The sequence below is a fragment of the Dipodomys merriami genome, unplaced genomic scaffold, assembly GCF_024711535.1.
Source record: "Dipodomys merriami isolate MVZ:Mamm:240054 unplaced genomic scaffold, mDipMer1.0.p SCAF_15, whole genome shotgun sequence".
NCBI lineage: Eukaryota > Metazoa > Chordata > Mammalia > Rodentia > Heteromyidae > Dipodomys > Dipodomys merriami.
Window position 1 is genome coordinate 22,011,130 of NW_027202826.1, and position 24,504 is coordinate 22,035,633.

At 34.4% G+C, this 24,504-nt stretch overlaps 1 protein-coding gene across 1 annotated transcript in view; it reads right to left on the minus strand.

Annotated features, from left to right (window-relative positions):
* Tbck (TBC1 domain containing kinase) overlaps positions 1-24,504 on the minus strand; it is a 124,997-nt gene that overhangs the window by 19,872 nt on the left and 80,621 nt on the right. Inside the window, exon 24 of the mRNA XM_070022402.1 lies at positions 15,879-16,051. Within this exon, the coding sequence (XP_069878503.1) occupies positions 15,879-16,051 (173 nt within the window). The remainder of the gene's footprint in view (positions 1-15,878; positions 16,052-24,504) is intronic.

Here is a 24,504-nt window from a genome sequence, read left to right on the forward strand (position 1 = left end):
ACAGAAAGATAGGAACAAAAGGAGAGAAATCGCTGATGGTAATCTCATTACTTTCCAAACTTCTGTGAATGTGCATGAGCAAAGAAATTTAATATGGGGTTAGGTGTGGTAGCACATTAGGAGATGGAAATAGGGAGACCATAGTTTGAGACAAGTCATAGGGGGGAAAAAACTAACCACAAAAGGTAAATAACAATAAGCAGGCAAATTTCAGTAGTCAACTACTATGTCTAGTCCTTCTTATTAAAACTGTCACAACACAGTGTGACATAGTTCTTACAAGTCAGTGTATGATGCTGTATAATCATAAATGTTCATTTTCTAGTCCAAATAGAGTAAGAAACTAGAAACTGTCATTAAATATTTAAGATAAAGATGTCCACTATTACCCCTGTCCACTATTATCCCTGTTACTTTATAATGTTCTAGAGAAAGATGTGACTCTAATAAATGTTAATATGTATAATACTGGAAAAGGAAAAAAATTATCAAAACTTACAAATGATATATAACAGGAAAACTGGTATCATCTGAAAATAGATTACACGGTAGAAAATTATACGGCTTATAAAGATGGCCACAGTAAAAGGAGTATTTACTGTGAATCATTAGTGTTCTACATGTATCATCTCATTTCTCTTATAGCTCTATGACTTACATAATATCCATCTTTTAAGGGTAAGAAAACAGGCACACACACAAAAATCAAGTGACACGCTCAGGTTTACACAGCCTGTGTGTCAGTGCTAGGATTCAAATGTCTTGAAGTATGTGCTCTTAATTATTATACCAAACTGTTGTAAAACCAACAATGTTTCTGTACATCAAAAACAATCAACTAGAAAATATAATGAACTGAGATATCTCTAAGAGTAATACAATTATGCAACCAAACTTCAAAATGCCACAAAAGAACTTAAAGGCATACATACATACAAAGCATAGTTCATATTGGAAAATCCTCTTCAAATTTCCCTACTACTAAATATTTAATTCAACCACAATAAAAACACCAAAATTATCTCACTATATAGATTAAGAAAAAGGGGAAATTTCATAGTTTATACAGAAATAGAGTATCAAATATACATTATACTTTTACATAAATTATAGTGCATATATTAACTCATTCAATCCTTTCTATAATTCTTTGAAGTTATTACTATTATATGGAAAAGACACAGAAGTAACAATGTATTATGTGGCATCTAGTTTACCATAAATGGATATTTTGTATTTAGTTTACCCAAAGGTGGGAGGGAGGGGACCTTACTGCTGACCTATCAATTTGAGAAGTTGAATATAAAGTCAAATCTGTCAAGACCTTGGCTTGGTTGTCCTTTGCTAAGTGCAGTTTTCCTTAATCTCTGCAGAAATGCTAAACAGTCATCTATAAATCACAGAGATGTTTTGGAATAACAAGTTTAGAAGGACTTCTAAATTATTCATTTTGGGTTTAGGGCAATGAGGAAACAACCTCTGGCAGTAATTCGCTAGCAGATGTGAAAGTGCTGCAGATGAACACTGCTTTCCCTTTCTCATTATGGACCTTTTCTGCATAGATTCTCTGTTAACATCTATACAATTTAGGGTAATTAAGTTTTTAATGAATTAGAAAGTAAACAAAGTGGACTCATATCACATTGTTTTGCCTAGTATATGAGCTGCCTCACTAGGATATTTATACTTGAAAATCATTCGACTCACTGACTCCTATACATAACAACGGTGCCTGTGGTTTCCAGGTTTGTGCCAGAAACCATTTCCTTAAAATGCCATGGGATGTCAGTAACACATGAAATGACATCCCTGAACTTTTAGGCTGCATAAGAAAGATTCCTGTGCAAGACTCCAGATATTCATTAGCTAGGTGGAATTATGCCTCTGTGACCATCACTCTTCATGAAGAAAATGTATTCTATAGACTTACTGATGGAAAAACAAGGCTCTGGGACCAGTGTCAAATCCACAGTGAAATTAAATCAGGCTGCAAAGGGATAAAAACTGTCACTATTGTAATCTTCCAAGCAATTGCCATGTGAATATGCTAATAATCTGTCAAAGCACAGCCAAGCTGCCGGTGGAGAGACCCTCCATGGTCTCACATCAACTCAGCTGCCAGTTCAGGCCAGTCTGAAGTGGGATGCACTACCCTATACTGTGAAATGATTATTTTAAGCATAGATGATTAACTCCAATTTTCTTCTCTTTTTCTATCAAGAAGTTCATCTTAATCCCATCATCAAAATTTCCAAAAATCTCTTCTTTTCCATGTCTGTATCCCCCCCTCCCCATCATTCATCAATACAATATATAAAAGAAATCTTGTAGTGTAGTTTTGGAGGCTCTGGTCCTCTGTCCTATGCGTCTTTCACTTGCTGCATTTACGGGGCACGGCCTGTGCGCAGCACCATCAGAAGAGTGCCCTTTGCTAATCTGAGGATTGAGAATGAGGAGATTCAGGAAGCTCCAAGGCTTAGAAGAAGAAAACATCTTTCTATTCCACTACAATTTAATTTTTCCCAAGATAATGCCACGAAAAATGGACTAAATAAAATATAAAGGCGTAGCAAGAAAAATAGTAAGTACATTTCCTAAACTTCAGATTACTACAATGAAGGAACAATTAGATTTTTAAAAATGAGAAATATATGCCAGGTCACTGAAAAAAAGCAATGATAAACATGTATCATGAATTGACAATTTCTTGACCTGGAAAAAAAAAAGTATTATCTGTAATTTATTTTGCTACATTTATTTTTATATGTCTTATTCCACAAAAGATTTGAGACAGCTTTTAGTTTACTTTGAATCTAATATATGTTTTTTTAATCTCTTCCTGATACATTATTTCCATCTGCCAAAACAGTTTTCTGGTATGCTAAATTAAATTATACCCAAAATTTGGAACTGATGTACTGTGGCAAAGGAAGTTTACATAAAATGATAAAAATCTTGGAACTCTAGACTCAAGGAGCTCTGTTTTAAATAATGGATGAATTCAGAAAATGAAGAGCACAGTTGTAACTGGGGTATAGCAAGGGTAGTTCTGTTGATTATCTTCCCTTTAGCCTTAAGTAACCTAATCAAGGTACTTGGGATAGATGCTGTCCAGGCAACTATGGAAAAAAAATCAGGTGCTCAATTAATGTATGTTTTATTCATTTAACAAACTCAAAATTCACTTTATGATAGAGAAAAGGAAAAAAAAACTTAAAATAACTCAATTGGCCCTTCCTTAATCTGTACTCACAGAAGCAAGATAAATCTTTTTCTCTCTTCTCAAAGTAAAATTGTTCATATTTTTATGTTTAAGGAAAGAGAAGTAGAAAAAGTCTTCATGAAATCAACTCAACACAGAAAAAGGCATGTGACAAAAATCAACACTCGTCTTAATAAAGACACTCAACAAACAAGAGTGAAACTACAATAAAAGCCATATAGGAAAACACACAGCAAACACGCTTCATAGTAGAAAACAGAAAGCTTTTACTATAAGATCAAGAACAAGGTAAGGATGTTACTTATTTCCAAGCTAGCATGTAAGTTCTATCCAGAGAAATTAGGCACGAAAAGAATAAAGTGTAAATTGGAAAAGATTTTATTTTTGCAGTACTCATGCTCTACTGCTGGGGGGAGACTGGTGCTTTACTGCTGAGCCATACTTCTAGCCCAACAATATCTTAGATTCCACAAAAACTATCAGAATGAACAAATTATCTGATACCAAAAGGAAAAAAAAATTACACTTTGATATACTACCAGTGAATCACCTAAAAAGGAAATTAGGATTAACCTAGAAATGCTGAAAAAGTTAGACAGAAATGAGAGCATAACCAATGTTTATTGATTAGAAGAAAATATTAACATGTCCCATACTGCAAAATTAATCTACAGATTCAGTGAAATCCGTATCAAAATCCCAGTGGTCCTTCCTCCCAAGAATAGACAGGCCTTTCTAAAAGTCATGAAATCTCAAGGGGACTCAAGAGTCAATTTTTTGTTGTTGTTTTCTGGTCCTTGGGGCTTTAATGCAGGGCCTGGGTGCTGTCTCTGAGTGACTTTTGCTCAAGGCACTCTGTCACTTGAGCCACAGCTCCACTTCTGTCTTACTTTTCTAGAGATAAGAATTTCATGAGCTTTCCTGCCCAGTATGGTTTTGAACCATGATCCTCAGCTCTCAGCATTCTGAGTAGCTAGGATTACAGATGTGAGTCACCAGTGCCCAGCAAACCAATCTTGATGAAAATAATGAAATGAAGGGCTCACTTCCTGACTTCAAACTTTGTTTCAAAGCTGTAGTAAAGCTGTGGTGCTGGCATGCATACAGACAGATACACAGACCTGTGGAGGAGAATAGTGAGCCGGATATATACTTTTTTAACTCAGGGGAAATGAAAGGACAGTGTTTTCAACAAATGATGATGGAAAGACTGAGATAAGCACCTGAAAACAAAGTCTGACTCTAAAATATCATGTACAAAAGTTAATTCAAAATGAATCACACACTTAAATGTAAAGCATAAAACTAGAAAACTTTTCCAGGAATATATAGAATAAAAGCTTCATTCATAGCAGTGGATTTAACACTGATTTCTTATGATATTAGAGGCCTATGTCACACTAGAAAAAATAAATTGGATATATGTCAAACTTAAAAACGTGGTCTCAAAGATAAATCTGTCTATCCATGTTCATAGCAGTATTTACAAATAGCTAAAGTGAAAGCAATCCAAGTGTCCATTAATGATAAATAGATAAACAACACATAGTATACCTGACAGAATATTACTCAGCTGTATGCACAAAAACTGATAAATGCTGTAAGATTATACCTCAGGTAAAAACAGTGACACTGAGTTATAGATATCAGCAAGAGAAAGAACGACAGACAACTAGTACACCAGATACCAAGGAATAATGATAACAGAATAAGAGTATCACTTGACTCTTTTCAAGGTATAAAAGATCAAGTGAGATAAAAACAGAAAAGTCTTTTGTGACTTTAGAATTACTTCAGGGAAAAAGAGAAAGTGTAAAGCACATATGAACATACAGAATATTAGTAATGCAAACTAAAAGGTTTCACAGGACTTCTCCATACTGTCTTTAGGCTTAAATTTAATTGAGACCACAGTGATGTTTTTGCAATCACTTACTCTTTTGTAAGTCAAGGAATTGAAACTCCTAGGAATTTTAATGCAGCCTTCAGGTATGACAAGCTTACTGAATAACTGATACAGTGATGGCAAATGGATGAAAATATGACAGAATATTGTACTGTAAATGAAGGCAAGTTGCATGTAAAAGCAACCAGCTATATTATTAAAGAATAACAAATAGTAGAGAATGTCAGAAATACCTTAGGCCGTCATCCTTCACTTCCTTCATCCAATGTTAATAGACAGAGCTTTACCATACAATTTTTAACATAGCCAGCTACAAAGTGAGTTGCAGGTAGACTACTTGGTGTCAGCTTCTTTAATGTCAAAACAAGTTGTCACTGGCTCTAACCAATGGGGTGATGTGCTTTCTCTGCCTAACAAATAAAAACCTGACTGAGTTTGGAGACAGAAATATTCCTTTTATGAGGCTCAGTTCTGTAAAGGTATGATTATTCATAGCAAAATCCCATGAGCTTCTTTGAAGTCTCTAAGTATTTAATATTCACAAAGTCACAAGCTATAAGTTATCATAAAAACTCAGTTCCCAAATGGCTAGCACACTAGAGCATTAGTAGAACTCCACAGTACTGTGAGCCCTTTCATTAGTTGCAGGAATGAATGTGGCCTATTCTTTACCAAAGTATATTATAGCAAGTGTCAGAAAGAATAAAAAAGTTAATTGAAAATGACAAATGATTTCTATTCTCATGCATTTTTCTTAGGGTTGCTTTGCGATGGTTTGTGGATTGTTTGGAAAAGCAATTCTTCCTCTGCTACTTATGTAGGTCCAGTCTATCCTTCAAAGGTTAGTTCAAACAAAATAACTTCATAAGTCTAATTGATAGATAAATATCCACTATTTGCAAGGCACTGTGAAATTAGAGGGGAAACATCTACTTTGCTTGTATTCTACAGGTTCTGATGGAATCATTAATTTCTAGCTATTCTGAATTCTCATTTATCAAGTTTGGGTTCTTTCCATTTTTTACTCGATCTCTGCAATTTTTAATTTCTACAAGGTTAAGAGACTTTGGGTTAGTTTCTGTTTGAACTCAAGGGTTCACACTTACTGGGCTGGTGCTTTGCCACTTGAACCACACTTCTAAACCTGATTTTTTTTATTTTTTAATTATATATATATATATTTATTTATTGTGAAAATACCATACAGAGGGGTTACAATTACATGAGCCAGGTAATGAGTACATTTCTTATCAAGCATTGTTGCCTCCTCCTTTGTTTCCCCTTCCCATCTCCTCCCCCCCCCCCCCCCGCTCCCACCTGATTATTTTGGAGATGGAGTCTACTAAACTTTCCTGCCCAGGCTGGCCTACAGTTCCTCAGATCTCACCCTCCTGAGTAGCTAGGATTACAGGCAAGAGAGGATCTGGCTCCTGACTGGTTGTAATATTTTCCATTTTGACTCAATAACCACCCCCAAAATGTCTGCATCAAGAACTGTGTGAAAAGGGCACCTTTTAGCTTTCTGCTTTTCAGACAGCCCAGGCCTTATGCTGAAACCACATACTTAGAAAGTTAACCGTTACAACAATTTTTGGTTGCTGGGGACTCAGCAGCAAACACTGTCCTCTAATCTCTAATGATACACCTGGGATGCTGCAATTGTTATTATTTTGGTTTAAATGAAGCCTGAGTCCAGTGAACAGTAGTTACACACCTATCCTGTGTATTCTGTGAATACTAGAACTCTTAAATTTGTAGATCGAATAGTTTTTGTAGAATATACACTAAGTATTACATTCTATAAGGCAAAACAGGTTCCTAATTATTTACAAATAAAATTCTGGATAAAAAATTGTTGCTACTTTTTAGCACTTACTGAAATGTACTCATCTCAAATGTAGTCTGTCTGAAGGAGGATCCATGACAGTAACATCATTCACTTCCTTCTCCATAAATAAGAACCAAAGTAAGACATGTTCAATTGCATTTTTAGTCAGGTGATTGTAGGAAAAGACTGGAAATCTGCAACAAAGAAACTGAAACCATACAATCTACAAAGACTTGGGACAACAGACCAAGAAATCAGCTCCACACCCAGTTAGGAGGCTGTCTCCCCTCCCTAGGCAAAAGGTAAGAGACAGAGTTCTGGCAAACCCTACTGGTCACAGCAAACATAGCTAGAGGAAAGTTTCACAGTCGACGGAGGCTTGCAGCCCACCTAGATAACCCAAAATTTACACAGTGGCCTTGCTTTGGAAAAGGATCTCACAACAATAAGGGTGATATAATCAGATGGTTGTAGATGCCTGTGTGGTGCCACTATCTTGATTGATGTTTTTGATACTATGGCTCTGTAGTAGAATTTGAAGTCAGAGATTGTGATACCTTCAATTTTGTTCTTTTTGCCCAGAATAATTTTGGCTATTTGAGGACTTTTGTGCATCTATATGAATTTTGCTACAGAATGTCATTGGAATTTTGGTGGAGTTGCAGTGATTCTGTTTATTGTTAATAGTAATATGGACACTTTCACATTAACAGTCCAGGAGTTCTTTTTTTCTAGTATCTTCTTTCGTTCTAGGGTGTATAACAGCTTTCATCGTAGAGATCTTTCTCTCCCTTGGTTAGATTTATTACTAAGATATTGTACTATATTGCACTGCATTTTGAGTTTACTGTGAATTGTACTGTTTTCTTGATTTATTTCTCAGCATATTTGTTATTATATAAATAAGCTAATGCATTTTGTATTGACTTTATGTTTTGCTGCTTTTCTTAAAGAATGCAGAAAGCCACAAGAACTAAGTTTTTACAAAGGCAAACCTCTAGGAATAACAGCAGACCTCCCTGCAGAAATCCTAATGGACAGGAGAACATACATGCATTTTAAGATGTAAACAAAATGCCAAGACTACTATAGCTATCAAAGATAAACTTTAAGCCAAGCACTAGTAATTCTAGCTACTAAGGAGACTGAGATTTGGAGATCATAGTTTGAAGCCAGCCTGGCCAGAAAAGTTCACTAGACTCTACCTCCAAATAACCAGCAACAAAGCCAGGCTGGAGCACGGCTAAGTGGTAGAGCTCCAGCCAAGCACGGCAGTGCAAGGTTTCTTCAAGTCCCAGTACTGGCATGCAAGTAAACAAACATTTTAAAACTGAAGAAGAGATGAAGATAAGCATAAACCAAAACAATTTGTGACCACCAAGCCAGCATTGCAGAAGATACTTAAAGGAATTCTATATACAGAAATGGAAGAAGGACATACACAAGCACAAGTACTTGGAGAAAATAAATCTCATTTCAAGAATAGATAAATAAATGAAAACTAGGAAATAAATGAACCTCCAAGTAAGGAAAAGTAGCTATATTCATACTTGATAAAGTAGACTTTAAGCCAATATTAGTCAAAGGATAACAAAGATCAATAATAATAAAGGGAAGAACACATCAAGATCTGTGACTATAAACATATATACATACACACACACACACACACACACACACACACACACACACACACACACACGGATGTTGATACACCTTATTTCCTAAAAAATACTGCTGGAAGTAAAAAGTATAGAAAGATAGAAGAATCACTTCAGTCACCACTGTTATTGTATCTCTAATTAACAGTTAGATCAAAAAGTAACCATAGCTCCATAGTGAAACTGTACCATGGAGCAAATGTACTTAACAGGCATTTGCGGTAGTATTTTACCTAGCTGCTCAATACAAATTTCTTTTTAGCAGTCCATGGAACTTTTTCCAAATTAGATCACATTTGAGGTCATAAAGCAAGTCTTAACAAATATGACAAAAAAGTAATTTAAAAAAGCTTATCAGATCATAATTGAATAAAATTAAAAGCAGCAGTAAAAGAGGCTATACAAACACATGGAGACTGAACAATCCACTTTTGAATGCTCAGTTGTTCTTGGTGAAATTAGGAAATTAAAAAATTCCACAGGTCAAATAAAAACACAACTTACCTGAACCTTGGGATATATTGAAGGTAGCTCTAAAAGGAAAGTTAAGTTATAAATGCCTCTATTAAAAATCTGAAATCAAAACCGGTGGTTACGGGGGATAAATCAAAGGGGGGGAAAAGCAACATAAGAAAAAAGAAATAATTTCCTTTGGTTTATCCCATTGTCACTGTTTTTGATTTTGGTACCCTGTGTCTTGTATATACATTTATCTGATTTGGGGAAGGAGAGGGGAATAACAAAATGGTGAGAAAAGGACAGAGGGTGAACCAATGCAATAGCGATATTCACAAGACACTATGTTGGAAATGAACTTTACAACTTGGGGGAGGGAATGTGGGAGGGGAAAAAGGGAGGAGGTAACAATGTTTGACAAGAAATGTACTTATTACCTTATTTATGTAACTGTAACCCCTCTGTACAACCTTTACCATGCCATAAATTAAATTAAAAAAAGTCTGAGAGATCTCAATGATCTCTCAGATAATGTATTATCAAGGTTTTAGAAAAGCAAAAATAAACTAAGCCAAAAATGAGTAGGTGGAAAGGAAGACGAACAAATAAAACTAAAGATTACACCAGCAAGATCTGAAGGCGCTGGTGGTTCATACCGGTAATTCTAGCTACTCAGGAGGCCAACATCTGAGGATCTTTGTTCAGCCTGGGCAATAAAGTCCATGAGTCTCTTATCTCCAATTAACCATCAAAAGCCAGAACACAACAAGCTCAGGGACAGCACCCAGGCACCCAGTTCGAGACACAGAACTGCCCTCCCTGTTAAAAAAAAAAAAAGGTCATAGAAATGATAAAAACTTTCAGCAAAGGACAGAAAACATGAAAAATTCCACGTCTCATGAAGAAAGTAGATGATGGTAGTAAAGAAGAGATACAAAAGAGTTTCTAAGTCCTCTCTTCCTCTGAATACTCTTAAGCACACAATGTTTAGTTCTCTTGCTGCCTGTGAATGTATATAATAACAAAAACAGATCACATACTATCTTCCTTGTCTTTCAGTGAAATCATTAATACACAAGTATTTTTAAAGCAATGTAGTGTTGCTTTTTTTTAAAGCAATGTAGTGCTGCTTTTAATTGTTGAGGGACTAAACTTGGTAGACTAGAACTGTTTGACTTTCAGAAACTTCCAACCTAAAGCATAAAAATGTAATGATTTTATACTAAAATTCATATTTCACACACAGGTAGGTCATTCACTATGAACTGAAGATAATTCAGTGAATGTTGTTTTCTTAATGACAGCAGTATAAGCAACAAATAACATTTTGTGAATAAAATTTCATTAAAAAAATCTGTTAGTATGTGTAATTACGTGTAATTACTATGTAATTTTTGCTTATTCACAAATTTCATACATTTGTAGCAGTTATAAATATGGTGACAAAATTTAGTAAAGAAATAGATTAAGGAACTCTAACAAATGACAATCTATTTTGGTTATAAAATCATATTATCTTTACCTATAAGTTTCTCCAATTAACAAGCTATGAACAAGAATCCTCAAGCAGATTTTTAGCTATTTAAGGAAAAACTAGATGTTGTAAAGGTCTTGGCAGCAGATGAGAGAATTCTTTTGGCAATTCTTTAGTTTTGAAAATTAAAATAATATGAAAACTAAGAAATAAAGGTCAAGTGAAATTTTAAACTAAAATTACTAAGGGAAAACTGCCAAAAAGATTCCTTGTTTGGAAAGCCAGCTTCCATCCCTTACTCCTGTTACTGCTTTTGTTATTTATAAATAAACGTAGTTTGCAAGCTATATAGTTATAGTAGCTAAGGAAAGCAGACTAACAGAGCATCTTTTCATTCAGATAAAGTATTTAGATACTCAAGCTCTATATAAATTTCTTGGGTGGTTTATAAAGTTGTAACCTTTAACTATTAAACATGTAACAATACTATTTTTAAATGGTTATGTATCAGAGTGTGACTCAGGTACCTTAAATATATCATTCTTAAGCCCAAAAGATATAGCTAAAATAAATCTTTTACAAATAAGGAACGAGAAAGATTATGAGAATCATTCAAGATTATACAACAAAAGATGAGAATTATTCAAGATTATACAACAAAAGAAAGGTTTTAATTTACAACCAACTCTTACCTAACAGCAAAGATTATGTGCAATAGTCTGTTTGGGGGAATAAATCTTATTGCTGCAGGCATAAAGTCAAACTGATCTTGCTTTTCATAGCTGTTTTCAAACTTTGATTGTACTAGTATCAACTGAAACTATGTCCAGTTTATAAAACCAGTTTTAATCTGTTAAAGATATATTGCTACACTGTATATATATATTAATATATATGAACCTGCTACACTATATATTTATATATGAATATATATGAACCTGAACTATAAATACACTTTTGTAGGGCATGCATATATTATTTTTTCTATCTTCTTTTATGCTAAGGTCAATTTTGACCTTTAAATAAACATAAGGATTTCAAAAGGGACAAAATTTCAGGTAAAAAATATTTTGTATAGAGTTTAGTGAACATGAAAAATTAAGAAAAACAGGTATTTGATAATAATTTTTGAGAAATGAACTATACAAATTAAATGGGAATACAGTCTATAGGACATAAACATGAAAACAGGAAGCTTCAGTAGTCCATCTTCCTGATAAAAGACAAAGTGGCAGGAAGGTTTTATAGACAGGCTTTTCTCAACTCATAAGAAACAAGTAATTCCTTTTATAGAAACTGACTAGACAGCAGACAAAGAACTACAATCTTAACATTATAGCTTGACAAGGGCAGAGAAGAAATGAAGACTAGATGCTTATCTCACCTTTGACCATAGATTCATAAATTAAAAATAAAATGCTAGCAAATCAGCATCTTAAATTTTTTTGGCAGTGACCCATGGTTTATTTCAGGAATATAAGAACCAGTAAATGTAAGAAATTTTAATAATGTAATATACTACCACATTAAAGGAGGAAAAATTATTCAACCAAAGATAAGCATTGGATAAAATTCAGTGCTCACTAGCTCTTAGCAATATGGAAAAAGATTGAAATTCATTTTCTCAGAAAGGAGTGTTTAGCACAGAACTAAAAAAAGCAAATTCTGCAAATTTCAACATACAAGATATGCAGCATAAAAATCAACATAAAACATAAAAATATATGCAGCATTGCTATTGCCAGTGGCTGGTGCAGAGGCTGAGATCCTGTTGTGAAGCTAGCCTAGGCAGCAAAGTCCATGAGACTTTAGCTCCAAATAACCCCTAAAATGCCAGAAGTGGAGCTGTGGCTCCAGGGGTAGTCAGTGCTCAGGCCTTGAGTTCAGTAGTACGTGCGCACGTGTGCATACACACACAGCAGCAATAGTATCAATATATGTTAATAGTGAAGTATTTTAAAAAAAGAAACCTTTAAGAAAGCTATGCATTTCCATGAGCTACAAAAAGACTAAGGGAGAAATTTAGAGAGACGAAAGGTTTCTATGATGAAAACTGTATGACACCGATAGAAACAGTTCAGAGGACATAGAAAAATGCATCCTCATTCATGGATTGGAAGAACTGACATCGTTAAAACAGCCACACCATTCAAAAAAACCAATCTAGGGCTGGGAAGGTGGCTCAGTGGTAAGAGTGCTTGCCTTGCATGCCTGAGGCCGTGGGTTCAATTCCTCAGCATAACATAAACAGAGAAAGCCGGAAGTAGCGCTGTGGCCCAAGTGGTAGGGTGCTAGCCTTGAGCTGAAGATCTGAGGGCCAACACTCAGGCCCAGAGTTCAGGCCCCATGACCACCACCACCAGCAAAAAAAAACAAAAAAACAAAAAAACAATCTAAAGATACAGTATAATGCTCATTAAGATACAAGTAAAAATTCAATAGAACTAGAAAAAGATACTCACATGATTTCTATCAAATCACAACAATCCCAAAGCCAAAACCAACTAGAGTAAAAAGAACAAGCAGGACACATTACAATAACCTGATTTCAATGCCTGTGCTATAAAGCTAGAGTAAATAAAGAAATACAATAATGACATAAAACAGTCTCATATACCAGTGAAGTAGAGTAAGAGACCAAAAGGTCTTTGACAAGGTGCTAACAACACAGTGGACAAAGGACAGACTTTTTAGTAAATGTTTCAGAGAAAGTTGGACTAATGTCTATGCAAAAGTCAACTCAAGCCAAACACAGGTGACTCATACCTCCTACTCAGGAGGCTGAGATCTGAGGACTGTGGTTTGAAGTCAGCCCGGGCAAGAAGTCCACAAAAATCTCATCTCCAATTAACTACCAAAAAACCCAGAAATGGAGCAGTAGTTCAAGTGGTAGAACACTAGCTCTGAGCAAAAAAAAAAAACCTCAGGGAGTGTGCCCAGGCGTGTGCGCACATGTGTGCACGCACACGTGTGCACGCACACACACACACATACGAATAAAGAAGAAAAAAGTTAACTCAAAGTGGACAACAGACTTAAATGAGACTATGAAAATATAAGAGGAGAACACTTTAGGACATTAAAATAGGCAAAGGTTTTCATAAGATAGAAAACTAGAGCACAAACAGACAAATGGGATTAGAACAAACTTAAATGCTTTTGTGTAGTAATGGAAATAACAGAGTGAAGAAAATCTACAAAATGAGAAATATATTTGCAAATCACATTTCTGATAAGGGACTAATATCCAGAACATATGTGCATATAGGGAATGCACATGGCTCATTAGCAAAAACTCCCCACCACCATCAATTATATAAATACACCAAAATAGTTATTCCTCAAAAGAATACAAATGGCCAACTGGAAAAAAAAACATTAAAAATGCTCAACTTCACTAATTATTACGCAAAAGCAAATCAAGATCAGGACAAAATATTTCCTCACTGCAGCGAGAATGACTATTATCAAAAAGGCAAACGATAAGTGACAGTGAGGATGGAGGGAAATGGAAACCTTACCCACTGCTGTTTGGAAGGTTTGTAAATGTAGTCATTGTGAAATACAGAATGGATACTCTTCAAAAAGTTAAATTGAGTGAAAATATGATTCCAGCACTGGGAATATATCCAAAGGAAATGAAATCAGTACACTGAAGAGATACATTCATGGGTATGTTAACTGAAGCAGTATTCATTCTAACCACAAAATGGAAATAACCTAAGGACATATCAGCTGATGTATATACATATAATATCTTCATACACAACTGAAGGATAATTAGCCATTAAAAAAAGAAATTCTATCATTTGTGATAGCATGGATGAAACCACAGATAAAAAAGTGAAACAAGTCAGGTAAAGAGAGACAAATACTGCATGATTTTGCTCGTATTTGGAAAAGAGTTGATCTTACAAATGTTAAAATTACAGTAATGGGGTTAAAGTACAGGCAAAAAAATTGATTCAGAGTAATACATTTAAGTTATAGTTAGAAGAAATTCTGGTCTTGCATGGCACAGCAAAGGAAGTACAGATAATGATATGTAGTATACATTTTGAAAATGCTAGTAGCAGGAAGTTCAGATGTTTTCTCAACATCTGAGGAGATGAATATATCTACCTGACTTGAACATTATGCAAGGTATACATGTGTCAAAAGATGACATGGTACCTCATAATTATGCATACTTTATGATTAGTTAAAAACAAAATAAACTTTTTATTGAAATTAGAAATGTTTTCATTCAATGAAGAAAAAAGCAAATCTACCTATTGCCAATGATTTTATTTGCTTTATTGTTGAAGCCTGTCCAAAATATATGGCAAAAATAATCAGAAATATAACTGGAAAATTATATATTTATAGGTCATTAAGTAAATAGCCAAGAGATTCTGTAAGATAGTAAAATGAGAAGTAAATCACTATGAAAATACTAGAAACTTAAGCAATACTATCTATAGAATCTATTATTTAACATGTTAAATATAATTTGAAAATGTTTCATTATTAGATTATTATCATCATTAGATTACATTTAACAAGTTTATCCTGTTAAAAATTATCAATCCCCCAAATGATTTGCACTTATTAACTAAAATTCAATTTTAATGGAAAGAATTAAGTACATGGCAGTAACTAGAACATTTACAACATAAGAATTATTATAACTTAAGGTAACATTGACCATATTTCTAAATTGGCTTTAATAACATGGATTATGTTAAAGAAGCTGATGGCACAGCCTTCTGAATTGTCATTTCCTTCCGCCCTCCCTCCCTTTTTGTTTTTGTCAGTTGTGGGGCTGAATCTGGGCCTGGGTGCTGTCCCTCAGCTCTTCAGCTCAGAGTTAGCACCCTACCACTTGAGCCACAAAGCCACTTACGGCTTTTTTCTGCTTATGTGGTGCTGAGGAATCGAACCCAGGACCTCATGCATGTGAGGAAAGCACTCTACCATGGAGCCAACTTCCCAGCCCTGAATTGTCATTTCTTTTGTAAATGACTAAATAATTTCCTATTAATGACTCTCAGTCTTTCTGGTTTTTATATTCTTCCTTTGTATAATCTTTTGTTCTAAAACAATGTATAGGTATTATGCATTCATAGAAAACAAAACTTGTTACATGGAGGAGTAAGTTATAGTACTCTTCCCAGTTGCAATGTCCAAATGGACACAGAAGTACATTTAGGAATATTCATATTGTGGAAAAGAGCTACATTAAGAGTACACAAATGACAATATACTAAAAGCAATACTTATACTAGGATTTACTAATTTTAGCATCCAACTTTACTTAGAGTTTACAATCTATATCTGCAAATACATACCAGATCTGTCTTTGGAGGGTCTGTACATTCAGCAGAGAAGTAAGGTGCTGAACTTCTGACCCCACTGTCAGAATTTGCCTTTGGAGGCTGAGCATGCTGTCGATAAGTAGCACTTTTAGGAGTCCAACAAAACAAGTTGACTGATTCTCGAACACAACGTTCAATGTCAATTTCTACAAAGATAATGAGAAAAAAAAAGAGCAAATTATAAGGGTTGGATTGCTTTGCTGATACAAAAAGACAAAACCATATGTAAATAGTTCTATAAAATATATGTTTAAGATTAGGAAAAAATGCCAATAAAAATAATGTGGCACTTAACCAGAAGACTAGTGACTAAAATGTTGGGTTGTCTTGGATTATAATATAGGCTATATATGCTGTGTATACACTTTTATCTATGTTTCACTTGACATTAAATAAATATGATTATTACAGTATATCAAGAAATAAATAATCACATATCCTTATGTAAAACTCTGTTCTGTTCACTATGATAATGTTGTCACCTTAGCAGAATAAAATAGAGGAGAGGGGGGTGGCTGAGTTTGGAATAGGTAGACAAAAGATTTACTGCAACTTTTAGTAAAGTGTACTACAGGTGGCATTCATTTTAATTTCCTTTTCCTTTTTTTCCAGACAGGATCTCTCTATGTAGCTCAGGGTGTCCTTGAATTCATGATCCTCGTGCTTCAGCCTTCTGAGTGTGCTCCACCATTCCCAACTTCATTGCCATTTATTAAATAAGACATAATCACAGGACACTGTCGAAAACTCTGAAACCGATTTTTTTTTTGGGGGGGGGGGTCTAGTCGTGGGGTCTGAACTCTGGGCCTGGGTGCTGTCCCTCAGCTCTTCAGCTCAAGGCTAGTGCTCTACCACTTGAGCCACAGCACCACTCCTGGCTTTTGTCTTTTTGCTTATGTGGTGCTGAGGAATCGAACCCAGGGCCTTAGGTATGCAAGGCAAGCGCTCTACCACTGAGCCACCTTCCCAGTCCCTGAAACTGTTTTTTTTTTTTTCCAAAATCTTTCCCAAGTATTTTGTCAAAGCTAACACAGTGTACGAGTCATGCATTTAGATTTATTTGCTATTACAAGGTTACAAAGTGGAGAAAGTTTGGAGAATAGAAAGAGAAAATGACACTTGCATTTACTATGTGATAGATACTGTATATTTTCTTTAGTCCATTTAGTTTTACAATGGTATTTGAAGGCAGGTATTATAATCCCAATCCCTGCCATTTCTTTTTTTTTTTTTTTTTTTTTGGTCCAGTCGTGGGGCCTGAACTCTGGGCCTGGGTGCTGTCCCTCAGCTCTTCAGCTCAAGGATAGCGCTCTACCACATGAGCCACAGCGCCACTTCTGGCTTTTTTCTTTTTGCTTATGTGGTGCTGAGGAATCGAACCCAGGGCCTCAGGCATGCAAGGCAAGTGCTCTACCACTGAGCCACCTTCCCAGCCACCCCCCCTGCCATTTCTGTTGAAGAGGAAAAATGTAAAATATAAGCTCTGTGACTTAAGTTAACTGTGTAGTTATAGATAACATGTCTTAAGTTATTAAAGTATAAAGTATTTTTCTTTATTTCCCAAATCATTTACATTTGAAAAAAGACCAACAGGTCTGGAAAGTTTGGCCCTCAAGCATTCCTTTATCTGCTTTGAGTGAGTTACTTCAAGGTTACTTAATATCCTGAGATTAAACATAATTACAGTAGATGTTTATGGTATAGATTCTAAAAATCTTCCAAAAAATCTGAGTAACTCACAATCCATATTTAAGAATTGTTCCTACTGAGTATCACCCTCCGTCTATGTACTGTAAGTAAGGACAGGAAAATATTGCTAGCTAAAGAGAATGCATTTGGAAACATTGGAAATCTCTCAAGATTCTGTATGATTGTTTTTCATTGCTTAGAACACAGCATTTTTCAAGAGTCCAATTCTACTTCCACAGCGTGGCTATCATTATTTTTCTAAAATTAATATAAAATCCTGTATTTTTATTCCACTTAAATTGAATACAGAATGCTCAAATTTCTCGGCATGGTATCCCATAAGTCACTGGTCTGCCTATTTCACCAACTTTTACCACCATCACCATAACCCGCAGGACTAGATACTATTAACTTTTATCTTTCCTGCTAAGTCACTTCATTAGCATTCTACTTACATCGAAATGGTATGCAACTTCATACTTCTGTGTTACACTTATGCTATTTCTAAACTTCCAATATTTTCATCTCATTAGATGCAAGGCTATACTAATCTTATTTATCTTAAGGGAAAAGTGAGTGAATCCGCCTTGGAAAGGGTGATGAGGAATTTGAGTATTCTCTAGTTTTTAGGAAGAAATTACAGGACTTTATATGAATTTTAGAAAAAACTATATGAAACACCATCTTAGTAATGCCCAAGGGAAAATGAAGGCATGTATACTGGGCTTCTGCTTTCATTCATCTAGCCTTTCAAATCCAGTATGTGTGAGTATAATTATTGGCCCATTTCACTGTGCATCTATCATCCCTGCTGCTTAATGTCTCCAATGAAGTGAGACATAAATAAGAGATGCAATAAACACTATTGGCATACAGTACTTAAACTGCTTTCTGGTCTTACCATAACTGTCAGCTACCAATGGCGAAGGTAATATAGTACAAAGGGGCTGATGTTGAGAGTGGCATACGGCACCTTTTAGAAAAAAGAACAGTGCAATAGCTTGGAGGATACAGCACAGGAAAGCTGCAGCTCCTTTCCTGTTGTACATAAGGAGGAACCAGAAACAAAGGAGGACTCTTTGATTTCTTTTCCTTTTCCTTTTCCTTTTTTTTTTGTGGGAGCTAGAAGCTTGTGTCAAAATCCATTTTCATATAATTGGTAAGAATTAAAATGTTTTTAAATTTGTTTTTTCAAGTATTTAAATGTGGTTAACTAGTTTCCGCTCTGCTGAAGATCGCACAGGCAGTAGAGAGAGCTCCCATTTTCATGCTACATGTAAAGGTACAGGGTCAGGTAGAGAGAAATGAAAGGTGAACCATGAGTACTATTATTTTTATATAACAATACATGATAATACATGATAAATGCATGAAACACTATGTTTTGGTTCTTAATATTTTTGCAATATTATTAGCAGTGTATGTGGGAATTTTTAAGGATAGTTTCTGATTACAAAGGTTTTCATGGTATACCTCAAAAGTGAGTGGTATTTTGTGTATTTTAAACCTATGTCACATATAAACAACAGCAAAACAAATTCCATCACTGGACTCTTGAAATCACATGTTTAATAACTGGTATAAACTTATTTTTTGCACTTTTCATAAAAATTCATGAAAAGGAAACGCCTGTCAGTCATATAACAGGCAGTGGACATTCTTGACCATGTGAGACCAGGGCTAAGACATACAAACAACTCCAGTCTGCACTTAAGGTAAGCAGAAAATTCTGCTCAACCCTGACTAAGACCCTGGAGTCATAATGTGATCTGAAAATCTTCCTTGGCTGTGCTACTGGCTTTGTGTTTTTCAAGATCACTATTTCAGCTTAGAAGTGATGTACTGCAACATCTGTTTTCAATTGCAAATTTTCCATAAAATAACACAGCAGTATGCTTTCCCCATCCTCTCAAAACTGACATCACTTAATGATATTCTGACAGTCATTTTCATGGAATTTTATTTCAGTGACCACATAAACAATGAAAATAAAAACAAGTGAAGTACTTTCTCCTTAATCAGCTTTAAAATAAAAAGAATTTAGAAGAACATCTAGATCCTAATTTAATATGTATTTATTATGGGTGAGTGTAGGAGAGGAGGACCATAATTAAATTCTTTATATTTAATTCCTATTATGGCTATTCTGCTATTCTAAGAAGAAAAACTTAGAATTGGTTTCTTAGCTTCAGGTAACATGGTTTATCGAGTTTCTAACAACTTTACTAAACAATTATGTGTTACAAGTTGATTTACTTCATCACTAAGCCAGTTCTCTACCCTATAAGAAACAATAATTATGGATTACCACAAGGAACACTTCGGTTAATAATGTTTGGATTTGCTGATGATGAAACTCTTTTAAAGGAATGTACAGACATGACTACTTCAAAATATCAAGGTAGCATTTGTATTTTGGTACTTGAAGCTATTTTCAGTATTTTTCATTTTGCAAAGGCACTGAAAAGAATGTATCACTACAAACACTTTACAACTATCTCCCTATAACCTACCTATAATCTCACATAATCTTTTTCTAATTTCACCTCTAGTCTCTTTTCTAGCTGCTTTACATTTTGTTCTAAGTGGTCAAGCCACAATGACATTCATCAGTTGAGTTTACTTGTTGGGGCCTTTCAGCATTTTAATCTTTTGCCTAGAAATTTCTCCTCTCTCTACACTGCCAGTGTCATGTAAATAATATTGCCTCCACCACTACTTACTTAGGGAAGGATCCCTAACTCCTCTTATTTAAAACTAATTACTTTGGTAGTACTCATCACCATAACTAAATAACAAAGAGGTCGTGCATTAATAGCCAGTTGGTTATAATCAGTTACATCTGACTCAAATCTTACAGTTAAAAAATTGAGTCACTGTTTACAAATATGATATTATATACACAAATATTATGGCAACCCTATTTTATTTGTAGTTATCCCCAAATTAAATTAAGAACCTGGTCATTCAAAATCCAGATCATTTCTCACTGGTATGGTTAAAAATAAACCCTCCATAAAGTATTTCAGAAATTTGAGATATACCTATGACACACATTTTTACTTGGCAAAAGCTCTAACACATCAACACATTTCTGACTCCCTTTTTGCTTTATTAAGGTAATGCTGAATGCTAGAAAGGTTGTAGCAGTGACTGTCCACTCAATTGATGGTTACATTCAACCTTAATAGCACTGATATTACACTTTTCAATGGTTAGGCATTCAAGAATACACTACTGCCTCAAATCAATAAATGAAAATTTGCTAAAACTTCATAATTGCTTTGTCTTAGCAAAGGAATATTTTACTCTGAAAAAATGTACAACCTTGTGTGTGTAGAGAACAAATATACTCTTTAAATCTTTATTAGGGTTAGCTGAAAGTTTAGAAGTCACTAAATTCTAATTCCTTTTATCCAAATACGTAACTCAAAAAAATCAGTGTAAATATATTAAGAAATTTTAAATGTGCACATTCTTACAAAATGCAAATAGCATATCTATACACACTTTGATTGGAGCTGCAGATAGAACTCAGAGCCTTGCATCTGCTAGTCAAGTCCTCTACCACTGATCTACATTCCTAGCCCTTCATGTATACTCGTCCATATAGTTTTTGCCTACTATAAAATTTGACTTTATTTGATATTTGTAACCATTGACATTATTTAGGTCAGGAATGAGGTGACAACAGTAAAAGGGAAAAATACAAAATAGGTAAGTTAGGAGACCATGAAAGTGTGATTTCTGACGCCTCACCTCTGCCTTCACTTCAGTACTCTAGGTGTTAGGGGCAGGGATGATGACTCTGGATAGAAGAATTAGAAGATAGAATTTCTACATACAATATGCTATAAAACAAATTATTTATTGGGAAACAGTTTTCTGTATGAGAAATCAAGTACACAGTTAGATTAGAATAGTTGACCTGCAACTAAAGTAATTTGATTCCTATTTGAATGGAGTGCTATGAACAAAACAAGTGCTTATAAAAATGTAACCAGTACTATGATATAGTAAACTGAAAGGATAAAATTACTAGATTTTCATTTTAAGGTAGATAGCATCTATTGAGTGCTCCTTATTATATGCTATGAATAGTGCTGTTCACTATGCCCAGCTTTTTCTATCAAGATGGCACCTTTTTGCCTTAATTAGACTGAATTATGATCCTCCTAATCACCAACACCTGAGTAGCTAGGATTAGAGACATGTAAAGGAGCACATTTTTTAATTGCTCAAAGTTTACTGTTTCTAACATACATGACAATGCCCACACAGCATTTATTCTGGATAATGTATTTTTAAAATCTAGTGTTGAGGCTGGGAATTTGGCTTAGTGGTAGAGTGCTTGCCTCACATGCATGAGGCCCTGGGTTCGATTTCTCAGCACCACATAAGCAGAAAAAAGCCAGAAGTGGTACTGTGGCTCAAGTTGTTGGGCACTAGCATTGAGCTGAAGAGCTGAGGGACAGTGCCCAGGTCCAGAGTTCAGCCCACACGACTGGGAAAAAAAAAAATCTAGTGTTGGCATGTATGAGTGAGTTATTTTGTGCTTCCTGCCAATTGCACATTCCTGTTTCGATAGTTACAGATGGTATAAACCATATGCCTGTATTCAGACTATCGCTCAGAAACATCTAAAAATCAAATGTTTACAATTTGCTAAGTTAGGAGGCTAAATAAAGTGTCACTGTGGTGTTTGGCGTATCATTATATGCTATGCGAGGAAATACACCACAAGTTTTATGTTAATACAGAGAAGTTTTCCACTACTGTCTGATCATTTTGAGACTAGTTTTCTACCTCTCAAAATATTTGCTTATGTTTACATTCCCTTATAGTTTGCTATAGTTTTTTTCCTAAATGGTAATTTTTAACATTTATAGTCAAGATTGAAATGTTTAGCGAAACAAATGAAAGTAATTTAGTAGTGAGTTTCAAATAAATAATAATTAGTTTTATATTAAAATTATTTATTATATGTAATTCAAACTGAATGGGACACCCTAACTTAGGACTTATTCTATAACCACATGCTATATTAAGCAAATCTTAAGTCGTATGAATATAAAGATTTTATACATGGCTAAACTAGAAAACAGCTTAATATTGTTCACTAATGTAAGAAATGAAAATGGATAAGGTCTTGGTTTGCCAACAATATGTTGTAAGTCCATGCGAAGTCACAACCAAGACTATTTCACTGCTCTTTTCCTCTTCCCTGCCCAAATGATTACCCAGAAATCTATATAATTTCATAACTGGAATTGAGTTTCTTCCTCATTTTTACTAACTGTCCAATCCTATCTTGGGTATGAACAGGAAAATAATGATACATGGCATTATGGTGTTTGCATGTTTTATCACTCTGTTGTATATCTCAATTTGTATATATTGGCTTTGTTTTAGCTTCGAAATATTTTTAAATATTTTTAAAAAACTTGTGAATTACTAATTACACATTTACAATGTGGTACATAATTGCTAAAAAAAGTGTGATGCTTTTACAAAATATGCTTTGCTACATTAAATGTGAAAGACTATATTACAGCAATTGTCTTAAGTTGATAGAAATAAATATCTTCTCCTATCTATCCAACCAAAATGTGTAATACTTTTGAGATTAGTGAAAATAATTAGAGATTATTTTGTTCTTCATTATGTTGACAATTAAATTCTACTGTTTGTAAGTATGAATGAAATAAAATACGTTTTAAGTTTTGGTTAAAACTTTTCCTTTAAATAAAGCTTCAATAATTAACATTCTACAACTATGATTTTTCAACGTAATTTCTTCTGGAAAAAAGGATTTGGAATTCTTTATTTGCCCAAATTCTATTTGGTATACTCAGTATTTCCTTCTAGAATACTTTAGGTATATATATTTCTTAATTTAAATGTTAAAATCACATTTTAAATCTCAGAATACCTTAAGGATTCTTTCAAACACATTTCTCAACTTCTTTCTATAGGTTCTCTTAGAAACACTCTCCTGAACCTACAACCACATTTGAAGGCATTCAGGAATGCAGAGATAGGCATTTTAAGAATTTGTTTCAATCACAAAAAAATGACATTACTATGTCAATATCAATGAAATACAATAACAAAACATTTAAACACATCAGCTAATAGAAATCCCCTCTAAATTTATTACTTTTTATATTATCCTCATATTCAACAGTATTTGGATAGTCTTAAATTTTTCTTAAAAGAAATCAGACAAATGGAGATGATAGCAGATAATTACCAGAGAGGTAGAACAGAATGAACACTGGCAAATGAAGATTCCTGTAATTGGGCTGAAGATGTAACTTTGATGCTTCCTAATACTAACATGGCCAAAATCTAGTATGGGATAGTGCTATGAAAAGTGCAATATTCCTTCCACAATACCCTGCAACTATTTTTAGGTTGCATGCCAAATGTACCGATCTCATAGTTATTTCCTCTAGTACTAACACAGCACACATACCAATTCATGTCAAGAACTTTTAGCAACAATTTCTAGCACCACTTGTACCTGATTGGAATGCAAAATCACACTCTATCATCCACTGCAAAGCAAGAGATGTTGAGACCAATTCTTGGCCAAAAGAATTACAGTAAGACTTTCTACTAAGTTTTTAATCTCAAAGAAGAAATCAAAGTAAAGGAATAGCGAAAGGAGAAAAAAATTCTGTTGATTGTGTATTTAAAATACTAAGTGCTACCTGTAGTTTAAAGGTGTACACTTTTGTGTCATGTTTTGTGCCACTTGTATTTTATGTATCTTTAATGCTTATCATAACACTAGAATACATATTCATTCCAATTTGCTGAAACTTCCATAATACATAGGACTATGTTTCCAGTGTGATTACATTTTTCAAAGTTCACATGGCGAGTATGTGTCACTGTTGGGAGT